The sequence below is a fragment of the Rhipicephalus sanguineus genome, chromosome 6, assembly GCF_013339695.2.
Source record: "Rhipicephalus sanguineus isolate Rsan-2018 chromosome 6, BIME_Rsan_1.4, whole genome shotgun sequence".
Classification (NCBI taxonomy): domain Eukaryota; kingdom Metazoa; phylum Arthropoda; class Arachnida; order Ixodida; family Ixodidae; genus Rhipicephalus; species Rhipicephalus sanguineus.
In genome coordinates this window covers 61729958-61754928 of record NC_051181.1, presented here as the reverse complement: position 1 = coordinate 61754928, position 24971 = coordinate 61729958, and the positions used below count along the sequence as shown (strand labels likewise).

Sequence of the window (24971 nt, the reverse complement as noted above, 5' to 3'; positions counted from 1 at the left end):
TTCTTTCATTCGCGATAGAGCACCCACCTGAAAGGCCTGTGAGATGGTGAGAGCGGCCGCCTGGGCGACTCTTCGCTTGGCACAGAGGAACGCGTGACATTCCATCACCTCGTTGCTGTGCGTCCCAATGAAGGCCACGACTCGGTCGAAGCTGGCATCGGCCGAGCAGAACGAGATCCTGCACGGCGTCCCAGAATGCACGGGATGTGAAGCACACACTTCACACATTGCACAGAAAAGATTTCCGAAAAGCTTTACAGAAAAGATTTCAGCGCTTTGCCAGGTCACTCTAAGTAAAGCTGCTGTGGGGGCTATTTCGTGTGAATACATGGCTTGTTCGCGCTGCCCGGAACTGGACGATTTTGAAACGGAAAAAGACACGCACAGGGTGAAGCGCACTTCACCCTGTGTGTGTCTTTTTCCGTTTCAAAATCGTCCAGTTCCTGGCAGCACGAACAAGCCATGTAGGTCACTCTACCTTTGCGGCGCCCACAGTCGCTGAACCTGCGTCCCTTCCGGCTTTATGCAATGCGCAAAGCTGCAGCATCAAGTTGTGGTTGCTGCTTATCAGTTTCAACAAAATATTGTTTTTACATTACTGAAATTACTCCTACTTTTTTTTTGTAATGCTCTATTATTCGAACATTTTTGCGGACGCCATTACCAGCGTAAAAAAAGAATCACTCAACAATTATGGCACAACCGAATGAATTCAATGGACAATTAGGCCAAGAAATGCATAGGGGGCATTGATTGTTGTTTTTAACTGTAGTGTAGTGATTATGCTGTAAATGGAAACAAATTACGGCAAATTATGGTAAAGTGCACGAAACAATTTAAAAATTAAACTACAGTTAAAGACAACAATTAATGTCCCCTATGCCTTCCTTCGCCTAATTGTCCGTCGAATTCATTCGGTTGTGCCTGACAACGAAAAGAGCCCCTCGAAAAAATTCCCCTTGTTCTGCATAAAAGGTCAAATTTCAACGCAACAATGTTTTCATATAACAAAAGTAAATTGCAGATTTTACCGTTACACCAAGGTTTAACTGCACAGTGCGAACAGCAGAGGCTTACCAGCGCTGAAGCGCTACACCAGGGCATTGGCAGCTGCAGATGTGAGCAGCAGAGAGGATGGTTGGCTATATTCATTGGGAATATTACAAGGACTCCCAGCAAAAAAGAATCCTTCACCCTCATAATATTCCTAACGCAGTACAAATTAGCCCAACTTTCAGCATCGAATCACTAAATTAAACATGGCAGCAACATGACCATGACAAGAACTTTGCATCCTTTTCTTAAAGGAAGAGATTTGGAACACGACACTAATAGTATTCCTCTCACGGCATTGCGTGAAGTCCACCACCACTGCCAGCCTTGTGCACATCATCCAGTGTACATTTGTCCATTTCCTCCACACTTAATATTTCTAATTAGCAGCCACGACATTTTGAGAACACATGATTGTTATCTTCCATCAGTATGTCGCGGCTGTTGGAAAACTGTTCCTTTGTGAGAAAGCAACTGGAAATTTCGCTTAACGCCATAATTATCTGATCTCATTAAACATCTTAATAATCATATAAATAATAATAATACCGCAATATTTTTTGTCACAGAAACAATTCACATAGCAAGGCTTGCGAAAGCCAAACGGAAGCTTGAAATGGCTCACTACACTTGCTTGAGTTTATGTAATGCCTCAAAAATCTTTTCAAAGCTCGTTTGGTTACCAATAGATTTCTGTCTGTAACATCAATCGGTAGATATGGCAGATATTTTAGTTGCAGTTCCTAATCGACACTGCCAGAATTATAGGCCGTACAAGCGCTTGAACGAACTGCTAGTAGTGGCCCCTGAGCAGACGACGTCTGCTGCCGCATGCACGCGCCCCTCGCTCGCATGTTGTGCGCGCCCATGTGTAGGTGGCCTTGGGAGGGAAAGTTCCCTTCGCAATTCACTGGTTTCTTTCTCTTTAGCGCTCTCAGTGGCTTCCGCGCATTGCGCAGGCGGCGCCGACTGCTCGATGTTTGCATGCGCTTTTCACGCCGTGACAAAGGAGAGTGCTTTGCAGATTTCGACCAGTGCTTCTTCAGCGTGGGGCGAAAATGTGTCGTGCCAAACTGCAGCAGTGGGTACGCCTCCTGCAAGGACCTTCAAAGTTCCTAGTGACCCAGTGAGGTTGGAATCGTGGGCTCACGCCATACCAAGAAAAGACCGAGAGCTGACGCCTCGTGACTACGTTTGCGAGAAGCACTTCTCGGATAGTGACATAGACAGGCAGCGCTATTATGGCGAACTTGGTGGCGAACTTGGTGGCCTTCAATCTTTCCGCGCGCTGTCCCAGATACTTGTCTGCTGTTCTCAAAAAAAGACAATGTGAAATTTCAACCACCTGAGGTTTTGTAACGTGCACCTAAATGTAAGCACACGGGCCTTTAGCATTTCGCTTCTATCTAAATGCGGCCGCCGCAACAACCTAAATCTGAATTGATGGCATATTATATAGGATAAGTCCCATCATTTGTTGAAATAAATTATACCTAACTCATTGAGTTGACGTTATCAAAAATTATAGATTTCACGTTGTACAAAATATATCACGCTGGTAATTTTCCTGTATGTGACGCCATTTTTCTCGTTAATTTACCGAAAAAACTTGGAGTGCGCTTGAGCTTCGCCTTTAAGAGCAGAACGCGACAGCGTAATCGGGCCCCGTGCGCATCGCCTTCTCAGTTGCTAGCCTCACCGACACGGACACCGACACCGGTATTTCTGCGAAATGGGCTCTTTAACGCTATCACGTTAAAATATGGAGCCGGCGAGGACACACAAAACACATCCATTCAGGCGTGAAGCGCGAACGGCGACCAATGGCCTTGAACCGATGAGCTTCGTCGGAGAGCGCGGTGAGAGGGACGCGCATTTTTCCTTCTCTGCTAGCGGACTCTCACGACAGAGGGCATGTGAGCGCTGTGCCCGATTTCGTGACTTTATTAGGATGCCCAAGCGAGCGCCGTTTTGCCTCCTCAAGAATTCTTGCTCCGTGGCTTCGCCTGACACCACCGAGACAACGCTTAAAATGTGAGTCTACAAGGAATATGCTTTCCGAATGCAAAGAAAACCCTTGGTTATAACATCCAACGAACAATCTGTGCAACACGATAAGTAATCTATGCCCGGCAATGTGCGAGTCCCGAAAACCATTAGCCAGCATTTGCTGCTTAACGTTGCCTACACATGAGAATTTGCAATCATCCAATCGGAATAGCTACGTTTGCTATAACTGCACACAAGTACTGCACAATCCCAGCTGCCAGCTGAACAGCCAGCCTCCTAAAAAAACAGTGATGCTTTGAGCAACGGCCCATTACGTAGGCCTGTCTTATAGTAGTACTTCCGATTTCTCCTTGTTGATCTTAAAACCGTTGCAAACTAAACGTATTCTCACACCTATGGGAGACTGTTGGCTACGAAGCACAGCTGCAGCCACACTTCAGCAATATCTAATGTCTCCTTAAGGGCTATCACATCAAAAGGAGAGAAGAAGGCCTAACCTTGCAATATATGTAAGCAATGGCCTCACCTGTCACATATCATCAAAACACTCCCTGCAGTAGATATCGAGCTTACCTAACCTAAACATTGCTGAGAGAATGATAACAGTTCTGTGCAGTAGTTGCTCAAGTGACATGTAATTGACGTTGGTCTTCTGAATAAACGCAGTGTGTGGCAAGTTATTAAAAAAAAGACTTGGAGAACCCATTCATGTAGCAGATCATGTAGCTGCGTAGAGAATACCAACACAGATTTTTGGAGATGTGAAAATGATGCAACACACTTCACACACATACAAGTGTTGCGCATTATGGCATGCCATCGCCTGCTAGAACTCTTATTGGCCGACCATTCTACAAAACAAAGTAGGATAAAACAGGCGTGCACTCTTCTCCGCCAACTGTCTCCGTGTATGTTCCTGTGGTCGAACTCTGTGTGCAGCCATGCAGGCCTGCCTTCTTAGCCATCCCAACACAACACGGGCATTATGTCGCTGTCAAGGAGTAAGGGGCGAGTTTCCTGCACTGACCTGTAGATGGAGACGTCCAGTTGCAACTCCCCCGTGGCTAGGTCGCGGGTGGAGATGCCTTTGGGCGACACTGTGATGGCCACCTTGGGCAGCTTCTTGCCACTAGCCTTGGCCTGCACATGCACAAACAACACAGTGTCCCCTTAATTTATGCGCACTTGCACCTTTCATGATTGTGCTGAGCCACATCGCTAGCGGTCCTAGAAGAAGGGGAACAGGAAAAGAATGTAATAATAAACTGATGCAGTCATAAAACTGCATAAAACTTTACAGTGATCACGATAATGTGACTGGCGGTATCATTACATGCTAAGTCACCCCTTACCTTCGCCTTCTCACCTTGGGGTGGATGAAAATCTGGTGCTGTCTGTCCAATACGACTGCCAAACAATGTGAGCAGACAATGTGGACTTGGAGTACAAGCAAAATTTGCCACGCAAAAAAGAATGACTGCCACAAGTGACCACAAAGCGTTTCCTGCGGATACTTGCCAACTACGTCACAGAAGATAGGCTGTACACAGTCAATGTCCCTATTGAAAGAGAAGCCACTTTACTGAAATTAAGATGACAAGCTTTGCTTAACATTTGTTTTTCATACCAGAAGGATACGGCTCCAGCACTGTGGTATCGTTACAGTACTGAAATTGTGAATCTTTTTCATTGAAGAGGCCCTGCAACATTTTTTTCCAAGTGATCGTTGAATGGATTCATTAAAACAGCTTATTGTCTCACGAATCCACTGCCAGAAAATTTTTTAGGATCTGTCAAGTACGAGCGAAATTACAGTGATTTGTCTCACACTTCAAGTGCGTTCTCTCTCCTTTCGTGCTAGCAAACACGCTGAAAGCTATGCAGGGAGGGGGTTGACAAAGGGGGCGAAAAGATGTGTCCCTTCGTCAGCGTGCTTCCTGACCTCGAGCACTTTTTTTGCTTTTTTTTTTTAATAACGCATGGCTTACTTTCCGTGTGATTGCGAGCGTGCGCGAGGGCTTGTGGCGGCATCCAGCGGCGGCCACAGAAACTATGCAGCTCACAATGCTCAAATCAGCCAATGACCGTGAACTTTGGGTTTATGGTGCGGTCATTTGGGTTTATGGAGTCATTTGTCGAGAGAAGAGGGAACGACTTCTAGCTGACTTTGAGAATTAATTTTAAATTCCAGGCCTCGGGCAGCGCTGTAATGTCCCGTCTCGCGTGTTCTCAGGAGCCTCAACTACCGATTGGCAGTGTTTTCTGACCGTGCTGAAGTGTTGCAGGGCCCCTTAAAGTCCGTGAGCTTGTGGGCAAACACAGAATGCAGTAGTGAATTTGGGAAAAGAATGCCCTGTAAACAACAGCATTCCACCCATAACCAATGAAAGGCACCTGTAATGTGCATAGTTCAGTTGTAGCACGACATTAGTAGATAAAGTCTCCAGGACCTGTTCAGGAGTGAGCAGTCACTCAGTATACTATACAGTAATTAGAATGAACCATGTCCTATCAGGAATGCAGTGCACGGTTAAGGAAGAAACATTCCGATACGAAGAGCAATCACACTAATACCGGTGTCACACGGCCACTCTTGATCATGATCGTGCCTGATCCCGATCGAATTTCACCATTGCGGTTGGCTCTCTTATGCAAGCTGCAGAAGGGAGCCAATCACTGTTGAGAAATTTGATCTTGATTGGACTCGACTGTGATCAGCAGTGCACCGTGTGACGCTGGTATAACATCAAACAGGACACGATTAAATTGGAGCTCACTGCATAATATCATCTGGCAGCTGAAAAGGTAATGACACATTGGTGTCCTACCAGATGTGCTGCTCGTGCATGTGCTGCCGATTTCCTGAACCCCACATTCTAGAACAAAGTTGGAAATCAGGCAGAAGAGGGCAATGCCAGTAGTGGAATTTCGGTCAAGTCATTTCCTTTCTCTATATCCTGAGCCATCTTATTCTCTATCACCTTTGTACAAGCCTGCGCAAGAGGAAGGGACTCTCTATATGAACACAGAGAGGTTTGACAGTGTAGGATTCACCTACATGCCACTCTGCAAGGAAGGTGGAGATTAGAGGCAAGAAATGCCGAAAGAAGGAGGAGGACAGAAGAAAATGAAATATATATATATATACATATGCATACAATAAAAGTAATGGCTGGTGTCTAAATTTAATTTTTAGTCTTGCTTTGTGGGGTCTCTCACACTCGTGGAATACTGGTGCCATCTCTCGCACTGCAGCTCAACTACGTCGACCTCGGCTTGGCCTGTGTTTCATGAAACACGCTTACAGGACCCGCCCGAGCCATTCAATGAAAACAATGTGCCAAAGAATGTGAGTCATCCCCAGATGTTCTCCCATTATACAAGTCCCTTTGATTTCATGGCAGGCTTTTAGTACAAACTCTGAGCACATTGCAATGCGCTCCAAGTTTTCCCCTCAGCATGAAACAGCCTGTGCATGGTGTAACTAACAGACTTTCATAGTCAATGTAACGCAAGCCTCGCACAAAGGCAAATGGTAAGGAAAGCATGGCAGTGCACCGAATTGGTTGAGAAAAGGCACTGAACTGCTCACCATGGCAATGATGGCCTTGATAGCATCTGCGGTAGCCTTATCCCCGCTGGGCTCCTCGACCAAGGTGCTGCCCAGGTACTTGGCATAGAAGGTGATGCCCTCTACCACAGGCTGCTGGATGTTCACCCATTCCTCAGACAGCTCTGGACAGTGCACGCACACGCAGAATAAGCGAATACAAGGGCCAACTTAGCACAGTCACACTCAATATGACTTGCAGCATTGGAGCTTCTGCTGGCCCTTATTACCATAACTAAACGCTGTTCTGCCACTTAGAGATCATCCCAAATAAGAAGATATCCTGTAGTTGCTGAAATGAGAACAAGTTGAAGCCATGCATAATCTTTGAACTCATGAGGCCACATGTGCTCCCGTATTGCAAGTCATATTGAGCGTGACTGTACATGCTCACGAAACAAGATCAGTACACCTGAAAAACATTCACTGCAATGTACACCAGTACTGTACACTGTGGCATTGTGCTCACAAAAAAAAAATTTTGTAGGGGGAGTTGGAGGTTCATACCATATGTAGCATGGCAAAGTCGGTGCTCAATAATACCTCTGGGTTTAAGCCTACAACACTATATGAAAGATCATAGTCGGCATCTGCCTTTTCTCGTCCTCTTAAAATCGATTTCCATCAGACGTGTGTGTGTGTTTTTTTTTCTTTATGAAGGCAAAAGCTGAAACTGTAAACGAGGTCACTTTGTGGCAAAGCCTCACCATGGCCGCTCAGCGTCAGGCACAATACACTTCCCCTTCCATGTTGTTATAGGACAGGTTGATCACCCTAACAAGAGAAGCTGTTTTAATTGTTGTTCATTTTATGCTTTATAACTTTCTTATATGCAGTCCCTCTAGAGCAGATGCCTTTAGGGTACAATGAAATCAAGCTAAAGCAAATTAACAACAATGCAGGTAGTTCGATTAGACTGCAATGAAAAATAAGCCCCTCCTACCACCTCCTTCTAAATTTGTGAAGATCAGTGTATCTTTGCACTTTCCCAAACGCCGAAAGAAACCAAGCATCTGGATAATCGTCTTAATACGAAACAGTCCCTCTGAACCACATGCTTTTGGGGTAGAATGAAATTAAACTAAAGCAAATTGAAAACAACACAGGCTGTCTGTTTAGACTGCAAACAAAACACGTCCTTCCTACTGTCCCCAGCAAATTTCTGAAGTTCAACGCATTTATGCACAATCCCTAATGCCGAAAGAAACCCAAGCGTCCGACCGACCGTCTTTATACAAAACCTCTAAAAACAATTTGAGAAGCAGACATTCGCAACATAAATAACAGAAAAATAAAGAATTTCAAAGTTCCTTGCAAGTGTTGCTCGCATTAAGGACAGACCCTCCCCTATGTGGAAGTATAATGCAGAGCCGTGCCTGGAAGTTGCGTTGACATACGAGATAAGCAATGCAGCAAAAGGTCAAAGAAACTTTTCAGGCTGCTGCCAACAAAAACTACGCTTGCCAACCAACAAGAAACGGAAGCTGTCACGTTGACTTTGCTCGCAGATGTTGGTATTGTGCACTGCTCCACTGTGCAATATGACAGGTATGCTGTACACAGAGGACAAATGATGTACACAAATGCACATGCCCCAATTAGCGGAATTCCTTATATTGTCTGCATTTCTTCATTACTGAGTTTCTTGCCACAGCTCTGAGCCCGGTATGTGGAACCGTTCTGGCCATCACGTTCCAAGCACGAAAAAAAGACTCGCATGCTGTACTTTCGGGGCAACATTAAATTAAACCAGTGTCCTCCACTGTCACAACTGCTGTATGCCGTATTTCTTTGGATGCTGAACCCATTTACTAATAAATCAGACAGTGCTATGTGCACAATTTTGTGATCTAGCTAGATACAAGTTGCGAATGTATTTTTGACATGGCACACAACTGCGTCACTGTGGAAGACTGTGTATGATATGGCACGTAAAAAACTAGTACACTGTGAAATGTTTCTCGATTAACTGTACTTTTAGTACGATCAAATCAGTCTTCCAAGTGAAAAGACTAAGAAGGACACATATCGCTACTGTGGTGTCCTACAAATGTACGCGTACGTGTTGACATCCAAAGACGGGAATGTTTCACAGGTGTTCCCGACGTACAGTCACGACCGCAAACGGGTTAGCAAGATGTCGTCATCAGAAGCAGCTCAAACACCCATATTTGCCAGTAGTACCTCTACACGCATCCCGTCGTACCGATGCAGACACTCGATCGTATAATATGTATATGGCACCCAACCAGATATTATACAGGCCCCTCTGCCAACTTTCCCCGCTTCGCAGGGCGCTCATATTTTGGCCTTTATTTTTCGTCGTGTTTCGGAATTTTTGGGCTGGCTCGTTGCGCAGCCGTCCTTCGCGAGATGGTGCGTCCTAGAAGCGCGTCCACTAAGCTCTTTTTCGCGTGCGGCCCGTACATTGAGGAACCCGCTCGCGGCTGCTGCGCAACCAGCCTCCCTTGCAGCGTTGCGTCACTGTGTACTACTGCAGCCAGTTCCTCACCGACGGCCTTAGCGAAATTTAGTTTCTTTTTTCGCTTCGTCCCCCGCGCGCTTGGACGGTCTCCTAAGCTGTGCGGGCTAACGGTGACCTCGTCCCGTTCGCGAGGCAACGCGCGCCTCGTACACACGACGCGACACACACAAGACACAGTGGATACAAAACAGCTCTTCAAAGGGGCCTTTGACGGCGGGGTGCCTGCGACAAACGTCGCGTTCTCAGCGGGCGCAAGCGCGGCTGCTGCCGCGCTGACTTGTAGAACTTACTTTTCTTGATCTATTCATTGTCAAGACGGTGGCAAGCACTGGGTTGCCCGTGCTACGCACTTCCTCAGGTTTCATGGTAGTGGAGCTGCACTAAGCGCAGAATTTAGAACTTAGAGCCTACACAAGGACGACATTAGCGCAGGATTTAGAACTACACTAGCGCGACATTAACCGCAGAATTTTTTTTTTTTTGTTCTTCATTTCCTAGGAGCGCAAATCCAATGGTTTGTGATCTCCGCTCATCGAAAACGCACAAATTAACCGTGTACTAGGAGACGGAATGAACAGGCGAGCATGACGCAATTTGCACGCGCATGTTGCGCTGTCACGCCCCACGAAGGAATGCGAGACGGGAGAGACCGCTCCACGAAAACGCTATTCCTGGCAGCGGAAACTGCAACGACAATAGGGCGATGTATTTGCATAAATGCTCGCGTGACACCCGCAGTGCGCCACGGCGGTTTGCAAAGCGCAACCGAAGATTAGTCACGCGCTAGAGGAGCACCGGTCGCTGCACCTGCGCCGCGCGGTTGACTGCGGTTTACCGCAAACGCAAAAGATAGCGTTTTCTTTGTTTTGTTTTACCCTCTGTTTTCACGATAAAACGATCGTTGACTGATCGCTCAGGCTCGATCGACACATACAAATGGAACGAGCTTCTTTTCGGCGCAAGTGACAACAGGGTCCCGCCCATTCAATCGAATTAAAGGCGGAGGTTTTCGACGAAGGGAAACACGCGGCGGAAACGTGCGGAGTTTTCTCCGTATAAAAAAGAACAGAGTTGCCGGTTTTCCGGCTCGCTCTGAGGAAAGGAAGTGCGCGTAGGAAGCATGCTGTTTCGAGAGACGCTCGCGGCAGGTTCAACAAGGCAGGAACGATGTCGCGACTCACTTTTATGCCGAAGACGACCCAGCAGTCCCATGGGTGAAGACCACACCGATTTCCAGATCGATGTCATGTTGCTCTAAAACGACGCACAGTTCTACGAGACGACAAGCGGACACTGAGTTCCTGCGGTAAACAAACGCCAACGGAGACCGATGCAACTGGCTGCGAGCCAGATTTGTTTTGTTTCCACTCAAGGTAGTGCGGGTTTTTTCACTGGTCAGTTCTTGTATACGTAGACGCCTCGCTGCAATCACACAGCGGGCGGCGGGAAAACGAACGCTGCGGTTCCCGGAAAAAAAAAAAGAAATTGTACGATGCTATCGGCGCTACTACGACGACGACCCTCGCAAGCTGCAGCAACTGCGCCTACAGCGAGTGGCAAACTTTACGCTTTACGCCAGTCATGTAATAAATGAGAGGAGAAACGGCAAAAAATATGAAGGAAAAAAAAAACAGAAGAAGAACCCGCGTGTAGATGTTAGCGTTGCGAACCGTTCGCCTCAGTTTCGAAGGGCAAAAAAGCGACAAATTCCTTCGAACTTCGTTCACGTGCTTCGGTGAACTCATCGTATGATGAACGTTGACGGGCGCGATAAAACATTGGACCGCCCGCTACACTTTGTCTTTGGAACTTTGTTGAAACGACAGCTGCTACGTGAGCTGACTCGTCAGAGTCGTGCCTAGCCAGTGCTATCTACATCGCCATCAGTAGTTTCGCGTGGTTTCGCGACGTCGGCGAAACGTCGAAGTCCGCGTTCTCCTGCGTCCTCGTTAAAAGGCGGGAACTTTTTATTTTGTTTCCGCTGCGTTGCCACTCGACTGATCCGTTAACGCTGCTATCAGGGTAAGTCCAACAAAGGCTGTGTATTGGAGACCATTTCGAGACGACTGACCGCACACGACGTGTTTCGGGTGGCGTGATTTCAGGGAAGCAACAGTTTCGGCCCCCGCGATTAAGCGTATGTGCGGGTCCTTAGTTCGATCCGTGTAATGATTAAGTGGACGCATTACTTGCGCTGTCGATGACGGCGTTGTGTTACCGTATCGCTCGTCGTATTCATTTCACCGGCTTATCTAACCGGTTTCGTTATTTGACTGACGCGTAGCTACGGACGGTGTCAAAACAAGGTTGTTCGAGTTCGCCGCAAAGTGTTTACACTTGCACTTTGTACAAATACACGCGCGAACGTGCACGAGGCGGTGTAGGACACCCCTCGAAATAAAAAAAAAAATATGTAGCTACGCCCCCGCCGTAGTACACGGAAGTCAATGCAACATGTCTGATTGAGCCGTGCGACAGTTGCTGCCCTCGTTGGAGTCGATCGCTTTTGTACTGTGTGATTTAGATCGCTGCACGACGAATGAATAAGATAGCTGTCACAAAGCACAATGGAGCGTGCGTCGAAAATCGAACTCCATGCCTACCGACCGTTAGAGGACGTAATGTTAAGGTGTAGAGAGTTCAAAGTTACCGTGCTTACTCGTGGTTGTAATTCCCCAGTGCTGCCCGCTCGATGGTAGACAGTGAACATTTGAGAATGATGTATTTGTGTGCATGTATGTATAGGTAGGTCGAAGTCAAACGTGCATAACAGCGGCCATATCTACAAAACAATAAAGGCCCTGGAGCTGTCCAGAGTGAGCAATGAGGCCAGCTCCTTCATGCAATATTTCTGGAAGTGTGTGTATACCGCACTTATTATAGTGTGTTTTGTCTTTTGAGTGAAGGTTTATTTTATACACTTTATTGACACACAACTGTGAATAAATAATTGTAAAACTAGCTGTATAAAAGAAAGCTAACAGCTTGAAATGCCATAAGTTGAGCGCCGAGAGTCTACTGCACCGGAAGACGCAGGGTCAAGTGTTCCCGAATACTGGTTATGAAGTTTTCTAACTTAACAAACAGACGTGTCTCTAACAGAAAGTGGGCTTCACAATCCATTACTGTTCTTTCATTAATTTCCTGAATGTTGCGGGATTGAGTCCCGGCTGCGGTGGCTGCATTTTCTATGGAGGCGAAAATGTTTGAGGCCCGTGTACTTAGATTTAGGTGCACGTTAAAGAACCCCAGGTGGTCGAAGTTTCCGGAGCCCTCCACTGCAGCGTCTCTCATAATCATGTCGTGGTTTTGGAATGTTAAACCCCAGATATTATTATTATTTCATTAATTTCATAACAGTCAATTAAATGACCCCTGTGCTTTTTTATACATTCTTTGTTGGCTGCGTGTAAAATTTAGATTGGGTGTCAACATATTAATGAGGCAGTCACGACATGATGAACTTTTTTTCTGCCAACAACCTCTGTGTATGTAACGCATATTTTATGTTTTAGCGTAAGAAAACACGAGGACGCAAAAGAAGACACGAAAACACAGTGCTGTGTCCTCGTGTCTTCGTTTGCCCTGAAACATAAGATATGCCATAACAACTAGCCCACCAGTCGGTTGTACGTAGCGCCTTCTCAAACAGTCGAACCATCACCTTATTGACTCATATCAGTGTACTACAACTCAGAGTACTGCAAAAGAGTCTTGGACATTGCATGCAAAGATAGAAATTCCAGTATAGCAAGCAGGTTTCAGAAAGGGGTGCAGTATGAGATACCACATATCAAATATGAAATGGTTGGTGGAAACATGTAAGGGTCAGGAAAAGCCTACTCAAGCTCTGGACATATATTACAAAAATTGGTCTTCCCGAACTTCCTATAGTAATTCTGCTAAGGAAACTATGCACAGCACAAGAAGTGCATATGTTGGCAACAGGTTGGTTTTAGGTTGAGAAAGATTTGGGGCAAGGTTGCATTCCTTCACCATACTTATTTAACTTGTGAACGGAATGTGTAATCCGATACTGTGACATGGATAACCGGGATATGGGAGTGAACATTGGAAGGGGGACTTACGATATGTGGACGACATTACGTTAGTAGCAGATAGCATACAAGACTTGAAGACTCTCATTTTGAAGGTAGAAGGAGAAGGCTGTGATTTTCTAAACACAAAAAGAAGAGTAATGTTATGAGAACAGGTGAAGGTCAGAACGATCCGATAAATAACAAAGTAATAGGTGTTGTAGAACACTACAAAAGAAAATGCAGCAAATAATGGTATTAGGGAAGAATTCAATGGAAGGGACATTTAGAGATTATGAAAGGCAAAGATGTCATCCTCAGAACCAGAATTCGTCTGGTAAATTCCCTGGTCTTTCCTGTGGTAATGTATGGGTGTAAGTCGCAGACCTTGTAGAAATATGTAAGAAAAAGAAGCAAGGTTATTTTGAGCTATACTTCTGGTGTACAGTTTTGAGAATCCCACAGACTGCCAAACAAACTGATTTCATAAAAGAAATGAATCCTGAATGTTCTTTCAAAGCAATGATAATGAAACTAAAGCTTTCTTGTTTTGGTCAGGTTATGTGAACCACCAGTTTGATGGAGTAGAATTAAACGTTAGCCAAAGTGCAAGGTAAAAGAAAACGAGGCCAGCCGTGTACAAGATGGTATCTTTGAGGCCACAGGAAACTGTCTGGAGGAGCTCGCAGACCTCGTATCAAAGAAGTCTCACTTGCAATCATACACTCGTGGTATCGTTGGGAGTCGCCAACGACTTGTCTGTACGTAACCACAACTCTGAAATGGTCCGCCAAGTCAACCTTTGATGTTTACTCGGTAGATAAAAGTTTCTGATGTCCGCTGCCCATTTCATGGCACGTGAACTAAGCTGCAAGGGGTCCGAGAGAAAGCCTTAAAAATTTCTGGAAACCACCCCCTTCTCAGTTCTGGGTAACTTCCATGCAACTTTGACTTGGAAAGGACAATCGGCCACAAGGCTCCCTTGTGTCCTTGCATCTAGGCGGCACTCGTGTGTCACGAGCGTGCATCCTTGTGAATCAGAGTCACCAGTTCCGCTTATAATAAGCCGATTTGGGCTTCTTTTTTCGCCGAGTCGCTTGTTGAATTTTACAGTCGCTTGTCGCAATCTCTGGCCCTATTTGTATTTTTCCAGCAAATACAGTTATATTAGTAATCATTGCATTCACCAGTAGTGTGTTTGTCGATGACCTTGAGTAGTTGAGTGCTGAAGTCAAAGATACGTTGAGGGAATCGACAAGTAAGGTTGATCATGCACTGGCAAACGTGCCTTCAACCGAACGGAGACTACCCTGGACACAGTGTTAAAAAGTAAACATCTTCTTTCGTTCATAGTTGCCCATATTTTCGCCATACAAAATAATTCAAGTGATTTCTTCAAGGCCGCTTCGTATTTGAGTGACAATTTATTATTATAATTAAAAATAATTTCAAGAACGGGAAAAATCACTAAAGTTCCACTTCTTTTGGCTTCTTCGCGATAGTAGCGCCGCTTCTTTTTGGGCTTCTTTCGTGTTGATTATTTGCTTGTTGGCTCGGTTGCATCTGGCAACTCTGTTGTGAATCCATATAGGTAGGTATTTGTTTGCACAACTATTGTGCTAGGCCCCTCTTAGTCGTGCATTGCTGCAAGTGAAGTCTGCAGCGTTTGATTGGGAGGAATTCTATCCTCCTGAGACTTTTTAAATGTGCTGCGTGACACGGTCAATATTTAGAAAGGTGCAGTGAAAAGGAGACGATAGGAAAGAGCATGGACTACCAACTGATTTATTCTTCGCGAGTGCCAGGAAGCCTATTTTATATTTAAGGCCAGGTTACACTTGTGCCACCTAGAGCCCTTCATTTGACAAGAATGACCAGGTTCATTGAAACATGCATATCTCACCAAGATGTATACAAGCCCATTGCTGCTTGTCACTATAACGCTAATATTACATGTTCATCTCCACGTTTGGGCAAAGAAAAACTGTTTTTAGCGTAAAAAACGTGATGAAATTGTAATTTGATCTACATACTTAGAGACTGAGTTTCCAGCATCCAGGTCCCGTATTTAGATGAAAGCGGGTTCTTCACGTTCCTAAAACACACAAGTCAGCAATAAGGACAAACTTGAAATGCGATTATGTCCCTGAGTAAAAATCTATAGGTGGGATTGCGCATTGGTGCATGGTCGAAAAAAAAAAAAGCTAAAAACTGTGCTCTAAAGGACAATAAAAACACAAGAGCATTGGCTCGCAAGTAGATTTATATTGACAAAGCATCCTCTAATATAAAAATAAAAAATTATACATGGAAACCTGTCAGCCAATGTTAAAAAGTGAGTCAGCAAAACACAGTCTATTAATTATCCATCAAGATACGAAGCCTCAACGTCGTACAAAATGGTTTGCTTTCTACTTACCTGTGTCTGAATTCTTTTTTATCTGGTATGCCTCAATGCCCGGCGGCTGCCCAATATAAAAAGGAATGCAGAGAGGTGTACAAGTGGGTTGTCAATCATGTTGCATGATGCTGAGCTTTTGTACCTTGCCAGATAATTAATATCTGCGGTTTATTTACTTGTTCTTCGCATTGCCCGGTAGGTGCTTTATTGTTCTTCTATATATATTGGATGCTTTCCGAATAGAAATTCAGTTGTGAGTCAGCATTCCCATTGTGTGTTTATTCTTCATCCTGTGTGTGCTGCTTCAAGTCTATCATTGTCTCTCTGTGCTCTCTTCAGATCTCGGGAGGATATATCCATTGTGAATCCAAGTGCATTAGAGGTGAAGTTTATTGAAATATACAAATTATGACATTTGGGCACTGGTCTGAGCTAACCGATAACCCAGCGAATCCGTGTTTCCAGCTACAGTGTTTAGATGTACAATATATTTTAAACTTTAACGTCAAGTAGCAACACCCCCATAAGTTATAACTGTACTCGCTGCTGCGTCTGTGCAATGTTTTATCATGAGCCAGCCCAGCTGTAAGAGCAGTGTTTGGTAGGCTCTTGGCACTGATGGAACTTTCACGTGTTCCAACAGTTTGCCGCGAGCTTTGCTTTTCTCGCGTCTGTGTTTTTCTTTTAATTTCCCATTCTTTTTTTAAGGCGAAAGCCTTAAGTGGCTCGCGAGACGTGCAATGTGACCGTTTTGCTGCGTTTTTGGTACCATATGCTATTTTTGGACATTTTTTGGTACCATATGTTTTGTCGCTGTGGGCAACAGGATGTATGGTACCAAAAATATCACTTGACCCACGTGGCACGGAAAACCGGTGGACAGGTGCCACCACCACGGTTCTCTTTGGAAAAACTCCTGCAATGTCCCCCACTTCGTTTCAGCGAGATCGCACTGTTACCAGCTGCATGGGAATGCCTCAGTAGTGGATGAAGTTCATTGGAGTACCAGCATATAAGCTGCCCGTGGCTTTTGTCTTCACATCTCGTTAGGCGACCACATAGTGAGCGCCTAAAAATTTTTTTTTTTTCCCCAGTTTAGAGTCTCTCTTGGAAGGCTGGACGATGGCACAGCCTTCATCGTTGCTCTCCACACCATGGCAGTATTACGTGCCCTTGCTGCTCGCATCTCCCGTGGCGCTGCTCGTGGTGTCAAAGCTGTGGCGCCGGTACCAGGCTCGGAACGCGTGTCTGCGGCACCGGCACTTCATCATCACCGGCGGCTCCAGCGGTATCGGACGTGCGCTCGCACGGGCTGCTGTACAACGAGGCGCAAATGTGACATTAGTAAGTTGCTCTCACATACTCGTCTCGAAGGCACGCTAAAGGCTTGCAAATGCTGGCATCACATTGCTTAGAAATGGCAAAAAAACAAACGACTTCTTAAAAACCGTTGTTCAGAACATTTCATTATTGTTATTATTGCCTTTTGCTGTTTTGAGGGTATGTATAACGTGCATTAATTTATTGTCATGAGTACAGTTACTGTAACCTAAATTTGAGTCAGCTATTGTGATCAATTGTTGCATTATGTGTGCTCTTGCCAAACCACCTTTAGCAGCTTTGCTGTAAATTTTTTTCTACCTTTCTCAGCTTAGTCTGGAAGTGCTGAATCCTACATAGGGAGTACTGACTCTGCCTGAGGAGTATCTAAATTTAATAAGAATGAACTTGCAGCCTCTGCATGACTGTATGAATAGCTTTACATGAGTGGCCTCACACGCTCTGTCAAGGCACCAAACTGTGTTTTTGCTGGCAATACTGTACTGCCTTTTTTGAATTAAGTAGGCAACACTGCAGAAGCTACGTAGGTATAGAGCAGCCACATAAATGTATGCAAAACTGTCATTTCATCTACAGTGGCTTTTACACACTAAATTAGGACCATAATTTACAAACCTTACATTAAATCACATATTATCCTCAGATGCCTTGAGATTATAGTATGTAATGGACCATGTTTTACATATAAATGAGTACTGCCTTGTGAAAGCAGAGCAGTACTAACTGTAGTCATGCAAGTGTAGGCCAACCAAAATATATAGTCAACCTTGCATCTAATTATCTAGCATGGTACTATTTATTGTATTTTTAGCTGGCTCATATAGTATGTAGTAGTGTAAAACATTGGTATATCTTGTACAGTGTCGCATGCTACAAGTGAGGCAGTGTGTGGTACTTGTGCTTAGTTGAGTTGAAGCCCTCCAGCGCTCGTGTCATGTGGTCTCTTTTTGTCCGTGTTCTTTTGTGCTGTTAGCCATGATCGTAATGCAACTCGCCCAATTTTCTCTACTCACCCTTTATAAGACACACACTGGGGAGCAGTTCTTGACTCTTGTATGAGGTGTCTCTTATAAGCAGGGTACCATGTTCTCATTTATTGATCAACCCTTATTTTGATGCAAACACGCTGGTGTCGCTTATATCCATTTGTCTCTTATATGGATGCAACTATAAAAGGGTTCAACCGTATTGCATGTTATAGATGTTTCAGGAGTGTTGCCGTCCAGATTGTGGACCTGCAGGACTGTACAGTCTTGAATGGTGGGTTTGTGTAGATTGCACGAAACCTGGACCGCCTTGAGGAGGCAAAGATTGAGCTTCTGGAAAAAACAAGCTCGCCCGAGCAGGCCGTCCACACGCTGTCGGCCGACCTGACGAAGGGCGAGGCTGGCGAAGCAGTGCTCGCCAGGGGCATCGAGGAGGCGGAGCAGGTCTGCGGACCGGTGGACTACCTGGTGAACTGCGCAGGCTCCGCGATCAGCCTGCGTTTCGACGAGACTCCTCTGGTTGAGTTCCAGCACATGATGGAGGTGAGTGCCCCACGGGTTGTCTTCTCTTCAGCCTGCCATTGACCCTTACGTTGACGGATCCAACGGCCAGGCCAGCCAGTGGGTTGTTACAGGCCTGCTGTATGAAATTCTGCTTTTACTGAATTCATTATGAAGGAGTGGCTAATGTACCACTGAAAAAATTCTGGCAAGGCCACAGAGCAAACTGCACCCAAGCGAATAATGTGTACCCCTAACGACCGTCGCTATGCTGTAGATCCAGGTACGCCGCCTCGGAAATGATTCCCCGCCCTCTTATCTCTGAGGTCACAGAAAGGGGATACATATTCTAGGTCGTGCCCTTGTCATGCATCACTTCTAACAAACGGCAATGGTGGCGTTTTTTTTTTTCTTTCTTTTTTTTAAAGGCTCGATATCGACATTGGCTACTTTTGCAAGCTTTTCGTGATGCTTCCACTCGTGTTTCAAATGTCAAGTTTTGCTTGAAGGCCCTAATAGACGTATGGGGCAGTGTTCAACTGGGCGACCTGCACGGATTTAAACAATGCTTTATATCTACAGAAACGATACTTTTCATGCAGTTTCAAATCTTGCTGCAGTTGGCATGTCAAGTGGATAAACCCAGCCGCTAACGCGATGCACACAGGTCCCAACGATAGCGGTCTCTAGGCATCTTGTTGCTTTTCTGTTCGTTGTGCAAGCTGCTGAATTTCACCATGCACAGTAGAATCTCTTTAGATAGAACCCAGAAAGACGGGAAGTTTGTCCTTTTGGCAGGCGTTTCGTTTGTTAAGTGAGATGTTAGGTGCGTACAGCGTCCAGATGGAAAAGCAGCAACTCCGTTTGAGATTTCCGTTGAGATTCTGCTCCAGTTTTTTGTTATTTGGTTTAGTAACTGTTAGCATGACAACGTGATGATTATCCTTACTAACGCGCTACTACGTTGATACTTGTAAGTGCAGCAGCTGAGTACCCGTGGCTGTTAGCCAAGTAAATGTTAGCCAATTCATTGGTGATATAGTGATACCAGGTAAAGAATTGCAGCTAGGTATCAATTTTCTGCGAAGCAAAACGTGACGTACCTCGTTATAACAAAGTTGCATCTGCCAAGAAAATAACTTCGTTATATCCAAAAATTCGTTAAAAACGTTTATTTGTAACACTGTAGCTATGACAAGACTATTCTTCATTTACTTCGTTATAACCGATAATTCGTTATATCCGTGTTCGTTCTGACGAGGTTTGAGCGTAGTTGTTCTCACCCGCCATGGGTGGTCTAGTGGCTAAGGTGCTCGACCGCTGAACCAGAGGCCGCAGGATCGAATCCCGGCTGCGGCGGCCACATTTTCGATGGAGGCGAAAACGCTTGAGGCTCGTGTACTTAGATTTAGGTGCACGTTAAAGAACCCCAGGCGGTCAAAATTTCCGGAGCCCTCCACTATGGCATCCGCCATAATCATATCCCGATTTTGGGACGTTAAACTCCAAGAATTATTATTATGTAGTCGTTCTTGCCACCGCTAGAACATTACATGGAACTTTATGCCCGTGTTCTCCACATCTATGTTTGGCTGTACATTCAGACACATAAAATCTGCAATGCTGGAAGCAGATAAACAGATAAGCAGAAGGCAATAAGCAATCCTGCAAAATAAAGTACAACCTTGTTGATATGTTCCAGTTCCCCGGTGCCTACGTTTCTGATATCGTTATCAAGCAAAACTACGTGATGTTTTAGTGAATTTGGATTGTATATTTTTCCAAATAGAACATTTTTTTTTAAGCATTTCTTTTTTTTACGTATGAACAAGGTTACACTGTAGGCTTGCACGTGTGCACCGATCTTCGTGAACATTAAGGTATTATGCAGGAGCAAAGATACTACCGCCCGTGAAATGATGGAGGCGTTCTACGTATCGGTTAGAGGGAGTGCTTGTGTTAGCGACATGTCTGTATCATTATTTGATAATGAACGCGCTTTTTTTTCGTACTTTCTTGTCAACCGGTTAGATTGTGACCATGTGACAACGTGCCCATGCACATCTCTGTATCATGAGTATATATTGAAGTTTGATGATAAATAAAAGATAGTTGAAAGTTAGCACCTGTCCATGTTCATTCTTCCTGTGTCCCTGTCTTGTTTATTTGCGCTTACCAGTTTTACCTTCAAGTATGAACCAACTTGGCCAATTACAAGTTTTATTGATACTGTAGATAGTAGTTGCAAACATCAAGCTGTGATGTGTTTCACTGCGGTGAGCATCCTTGCCGTTCATCTTGCAGGTCAACTACCTGAGTGCGGTGCACACGACCATGGCAGTGCTGCCAGGCATGAAGCAGCGAGGCTCGGGCAGCATCACTTTCGTGTCGTCCATTGCTGGCCTGATGGGCCTGTACGGCTACACGGCCTACAGCCCATCCAAGTTCGCTCTCGTGGGTCTGGCACAGTCGCTCCGCATGGAGGTGAGTGCGAGCCTCATTCTGTCAGGCCTCGTTTGCACCGAAGGTCAACAGAGGTCACGTTACCGGTGACCAGAAAGCATTCACACCGACTGTTGCATTCCAGTGTGGTGTCACCAACTGTCGGCACACTGGAATGCATTGCAATTTGTTCTGTTGATGTCAGCTCTCACCTCCGTCATCTCGTAAAACAAGCAGGCATCCCGTTCCTGCGCATCTTACTGGTTCACAAGCTTTGCGACAGTGGTCGGCTACTGCAAAACTGTGCAGCAAATATGGTGCCTAGAGGTACTCTAGAAAATGTTTAAAATTTTATATAAAACTGGACAGGACGTTAAGAATAGCAAGAACTGTCGAAATGCAATATCTTACCAAGGAAAAGAATGGAATATTCACTAGTGATGTGTCGACAGAAACATGGGAGCTGTCATTCTGACTTCTCTGCATATTGGCCAAAACTGATTTTTTTTTTTTCTGAGTGTACCTAGTGCATGCATTATGTACTTTTAGAAATGAGATAAATAAGACTGCGAGCTAGGCAAATTGGAGCATCATAAGTTTCAACTCAAACATATAGACAAGGAGTGCTTTGCACAATGATGGCGGGCAGAGTCTTTTTTGCAAGTTCTTTTTAGAGTGATAGCTCCGTTCCTTCCAGCACAAATCCAGAAAATGGCTGTGCATGAATTTGACCTTGAAGTTCAGCCAAAGTCGATTTCTTTCTCTTACCCCTTGCACGTGCATCGTAATAGCAACGAACACGCGCAGTGCCAGTTTGTTCTCCTCTCCCGCGCACCTCTGTCTGTCAGTTTGCGATAGCTGCAAGTGCACGTGCCTCAAGACCTGAACTCCAGTCGCATGACTCCCGCACTGGGAACATGCAGGGATATGTGGACAGCGTGCCACTGCTTGCTGCACAGGACACCACCGCGGCGTGCTTTCCGTGGTAGTTGCTGCTATTGCTCGACCAGCTTGGTTTAACCGCGTTCAACCACGCCTTTTTTTTTTTTTTTTTTGTAACGGTAGAAGCACCGCTGGCCGAGTGGTAAGCTTTCAGAATGTGAACTGTCGTGACAGCTTTTACAGGTCTACTTATGTACACTTTTCATTCTGGCGCAGGTTAAGCATCGTGGCATCCAGGTGACGGTGGCCTTCCCGCCAGACACAGACACGCCGGGCTTCGCGGAGGAGGAACGCACCAAGCCGACCGAGACGAAGCTCATCTCGGCTATGGCCGGCCTGTATTCGGCCGACGTGGTGGCCACCTCCCTGCTGCAGGACATCCTCGAGGGCAACACGACTTCGGCCCTGGGACTGGACGGTCACATAACGGTGGCACTGTGCGCGGGCATGATGCCACCCAGCTCACTACTCGAGGCGGTAGTGCAGGCACTCACCATGGGCATCCTGCGTGTCATCGGATGCCTGTACGTGTGGCACTTCTACAGGCTCGTCGCACGCTGCGCAGCAAACCGCGAAGGCAGCAAGAAGGGAAGCTAACTCGTGACGGCTGGGAATGGATGACGGTTGGAACGACTTCGTGACGTTAGGAACATTCTGTGACATTTGGGGAAGCTTAACTGTGACCTTTTGGGGACTGTGACGGTGATTCACTTGTAACACATTTAGGGTTTTGTGACGGACGGTAACTTGTAGTCAGGCAACAGTGACGCACAGTGAACAGTAGAGCTCCTCGGAGTGGATTTGCAAGTAGAGGGATTGACACCGAGACAGTTGTGGCACGTTGGAATTCCGATGGTGACGCAGTTGTGACACTATGTGACTTGTGACGGGCAGCAACTCTTGGTGGTTGGAAATCGTCACTTACTGGGCAACGCTTCCCTGTGTACCTTCGCAGAGTGGGTAAATAGCACTAGGAGACTCGTGGCAATTTGTATCAACTATGGCCACCTACAAACAAGGGTAGATAGTGTTGGTATCTAAAATGGGTGGTTGACACTGAGAAGGTCGTAACAATATTTGTGTCTCTGATGCTAATACTTTGGTTCTTGTGACGGTCACTAATATCTCCCATGTGAAAGGGTGAAACACTTTCCCGTGGATTTGTAAAGTGTTCCTTGTGGATTTGATAGAAAGCTTTAAAAGGAGTTTTCTTTTTTACAAACTAGACAGATGTGCATGCTTGTTGAGTAATTGATGCTTCTCTGTTTTCTGTTCACAAGAGTGTAAAGTGGGCGTTTATTTTGTATTTCACTGCACAGAATGTGCATAGAATGTTAAAGGCAAGGTTTTACACATGACAGCATAATTTGTACACTGTAACTAGTCATGATCATTAGCTGTTGCCCAATGTTAAGTATCAAATCTTGAAAATTGCACTATGCTCACTGTTCAAAAATTTCGAACTCATTCCCACGAAGTTAATGATTAGGGAGTTTCAAAGCTTCTTTGGAACATTTCGTTCAAGGCTTCAAAGATGACATTACACACACTGCATGACAAGTTCGACGTTGCCTGCATCTCAGCTTGTCAGTAACGACGACGGTCCCTTTAAGACACACAAATTATTGCACTGTACTGTTTGTCAGTGCCTAGGAAATGCAACACAGTAACTTTCGTTGGAAAAAAAAAAGGTAGATTGTCATCTTTGTTCTTTTTTTTTTCTCTTTGTATTTCTTTCTACTGCACTCAGCCAGTGCTTTAATTTCGCATGACCTAGTCTGAGTGTTGCATCTGCTAACTGGGTTAACTATTAATTGTTCATTTACCTTTTTTGTGGGGTACAACTTGTAAATATCAAGGGCTTTGAGATGGTGCTGTATGGCCACATTTTTTGTACAAAAGGGAACAAGTTAAAAAAGCAATTTTCAGACAAAGCAGCCAAGTGTTCATACAACTCAAACTAGACTTGCAGTTCTAGCTTCAAGTTGTATAAAGACTTTGCACGTTTTGACTGGTTTCCACAACGCACACAACATGGCTCGAGTTCTAGTTCATCATGTATACCTAGGGATGTGAGATGCTTGTTTACGTAACCTCGATTACTTCCACAACTAGCCTACCTCTAGGGCATGTGTGAATTCTCGGTCACAACATGCCTCAGTTTACCTCGGTGGTTTACGTTCTCATTTTTGTGCATGCCAAAGCAGAAACTTTTTTCATGTCCTAAACCCTTTACGGGCTCTGTTTCCATGTCTGTGTTTAATACAGGAGTCGTTATTTGGGTGCATTACCACGTGTCTACTGGTAGTGTTAGCCTTTGCAAAATACTTCCAATACGCATGGAAAAAGTCTCCTTTTCAGCCACCGGTGAAAACGGGTGAATAAGTCTGTTACCAAAGAAAAATTTAGACATCCCCAAACTGTTCTGGGAAGAGGTGCTCATTTTTTTCTTTTCTTTTTTTTAAGGCTGTTTTTCCTTGGCCTTGGACCAGTTCAATTGCAGGGTTGGTTCTTCCTAATCTCTCTTGTTCCGTATCGCTTAATCCTTCTTTTTACCCGGAATTGTTGAAAACCAATAAGCTAAAGAAAATAAAGAGATTTCATCCACAAAAGTGCAGCATGCTGCAGCCTGATGTGCACGTGTGAATTACTTTCAGAGTTCCTCTAGACAAAACAAGCAAGTGTGACATCTCAAACTTGTGGTACTGCATCGCACTTAGCGCTGGCAAAAAAAAGAGCAAGAAACAACACATTGTCTAGTGCACATAATCTGAGTAGGTAAATTTGCAAAGGTTACTTTGCAAGAACTGCTGTTCAGGGCAGTGAAGTTTAAAACACAACTGGTTGCTCTTTGTTCAAACACTGCACTGTGTTCAAACATGCCAGCTGTTCTTCGTGTTGAAAAATATTGAAGCCTGTTTATATTTACTGCAAGTTTCTTGCACAGCAATGTTTATTCTAGCCTCTTAATTTTTACCTCCTAATGGTTTATAGAAAATCATAACTGTTGACACAAAGGAAGGCACTACACATATTTCCAAGCATCAATTAGATTAGTGGCATGCACCTCAAAGTCGATTTAGCCACTGAAAATTGCATGCTAAAGCTATAGCTACTGATCTAAGTTAAAGGCCAACTCCGGCGATTTTTTGGCCATGTCAAA

The 24971-nt window shown here is 45.1% G+C and overlaps 2 protein-coding genes across 4 annotated transcripts in view; one reads left to right on the top strand and one right to left on the bottom strand.

Annotated features, from left to right (window-relative positions):
* Nucleotides 1-10556, bottom strand: part of LOC119395826 (low density lipoprotein receptor adapter protein 1-B) — a 30647-nt gene extending 20091 nt beyond the window's left edge. For both annotated transcript variants that reach the window (XR_007416522.1, XM_037662835.2), the window contains exons 1-4: nucleotides 10340-10556; nucleotides 6656-6798; nucleotides 4091-4203; nucleotides 28-178 (exon numbers count right to left, since the gene is read on the bottom strand). Coding sequence is in view for 1 of the 2 variants with exons in the window: in XM_037662835.2 (XP_037518763.1) it covers nucleotides 28-178; nucleotides 4091-4203; nucleotides 6656-6798; nucleotides 10340-10406 (474 nt within the window). In the remaining variant the exon portion in view is untranslated. The remainder of the gene's footprint in view (nucleotides 1-27; nucleotides 179-4090; nucleotides 4204-6655; nucleotides 6799-10339) is intronic.
* Nucleotides 10487-24406, top strand: LOC119395825 (3-ketodihydrosphingosine reductase). Of its 2 annotated transcripts, none has more exons than XM_049416781.1 (5): nucleotides 10487-10531; nucleotides 16691-16940; nucleotides 18212-18466; nucleotides 20729-20908; nucleotides 22025-24406. In XM_049416781.1, the coding sequence occupies exons 2-5, from the start codon at nucleotides 16719-16721 to the stop codon at nucleotides 22403-22405; spliced, it is 1038 nt and encodes a 345-aa protein (XP_049272738.1). In that variant the 5' UTR covers nucleotides 10487-10531; nucleotides 16691-16718; the 3' UTR covers nucleotides 22406-24406. The 2 variants fall into 2 exon arrangements, with proteins under 2 accessions (XP_049272738.1, XP_037518761.1); XM_037662833.2 differs by lacking the exon at nucleotides 10487-10531 and adding an exon at nucleotides 11018-11180.
* Nucleotides 24407-24971: the final 565 nt, after the last annotated feature.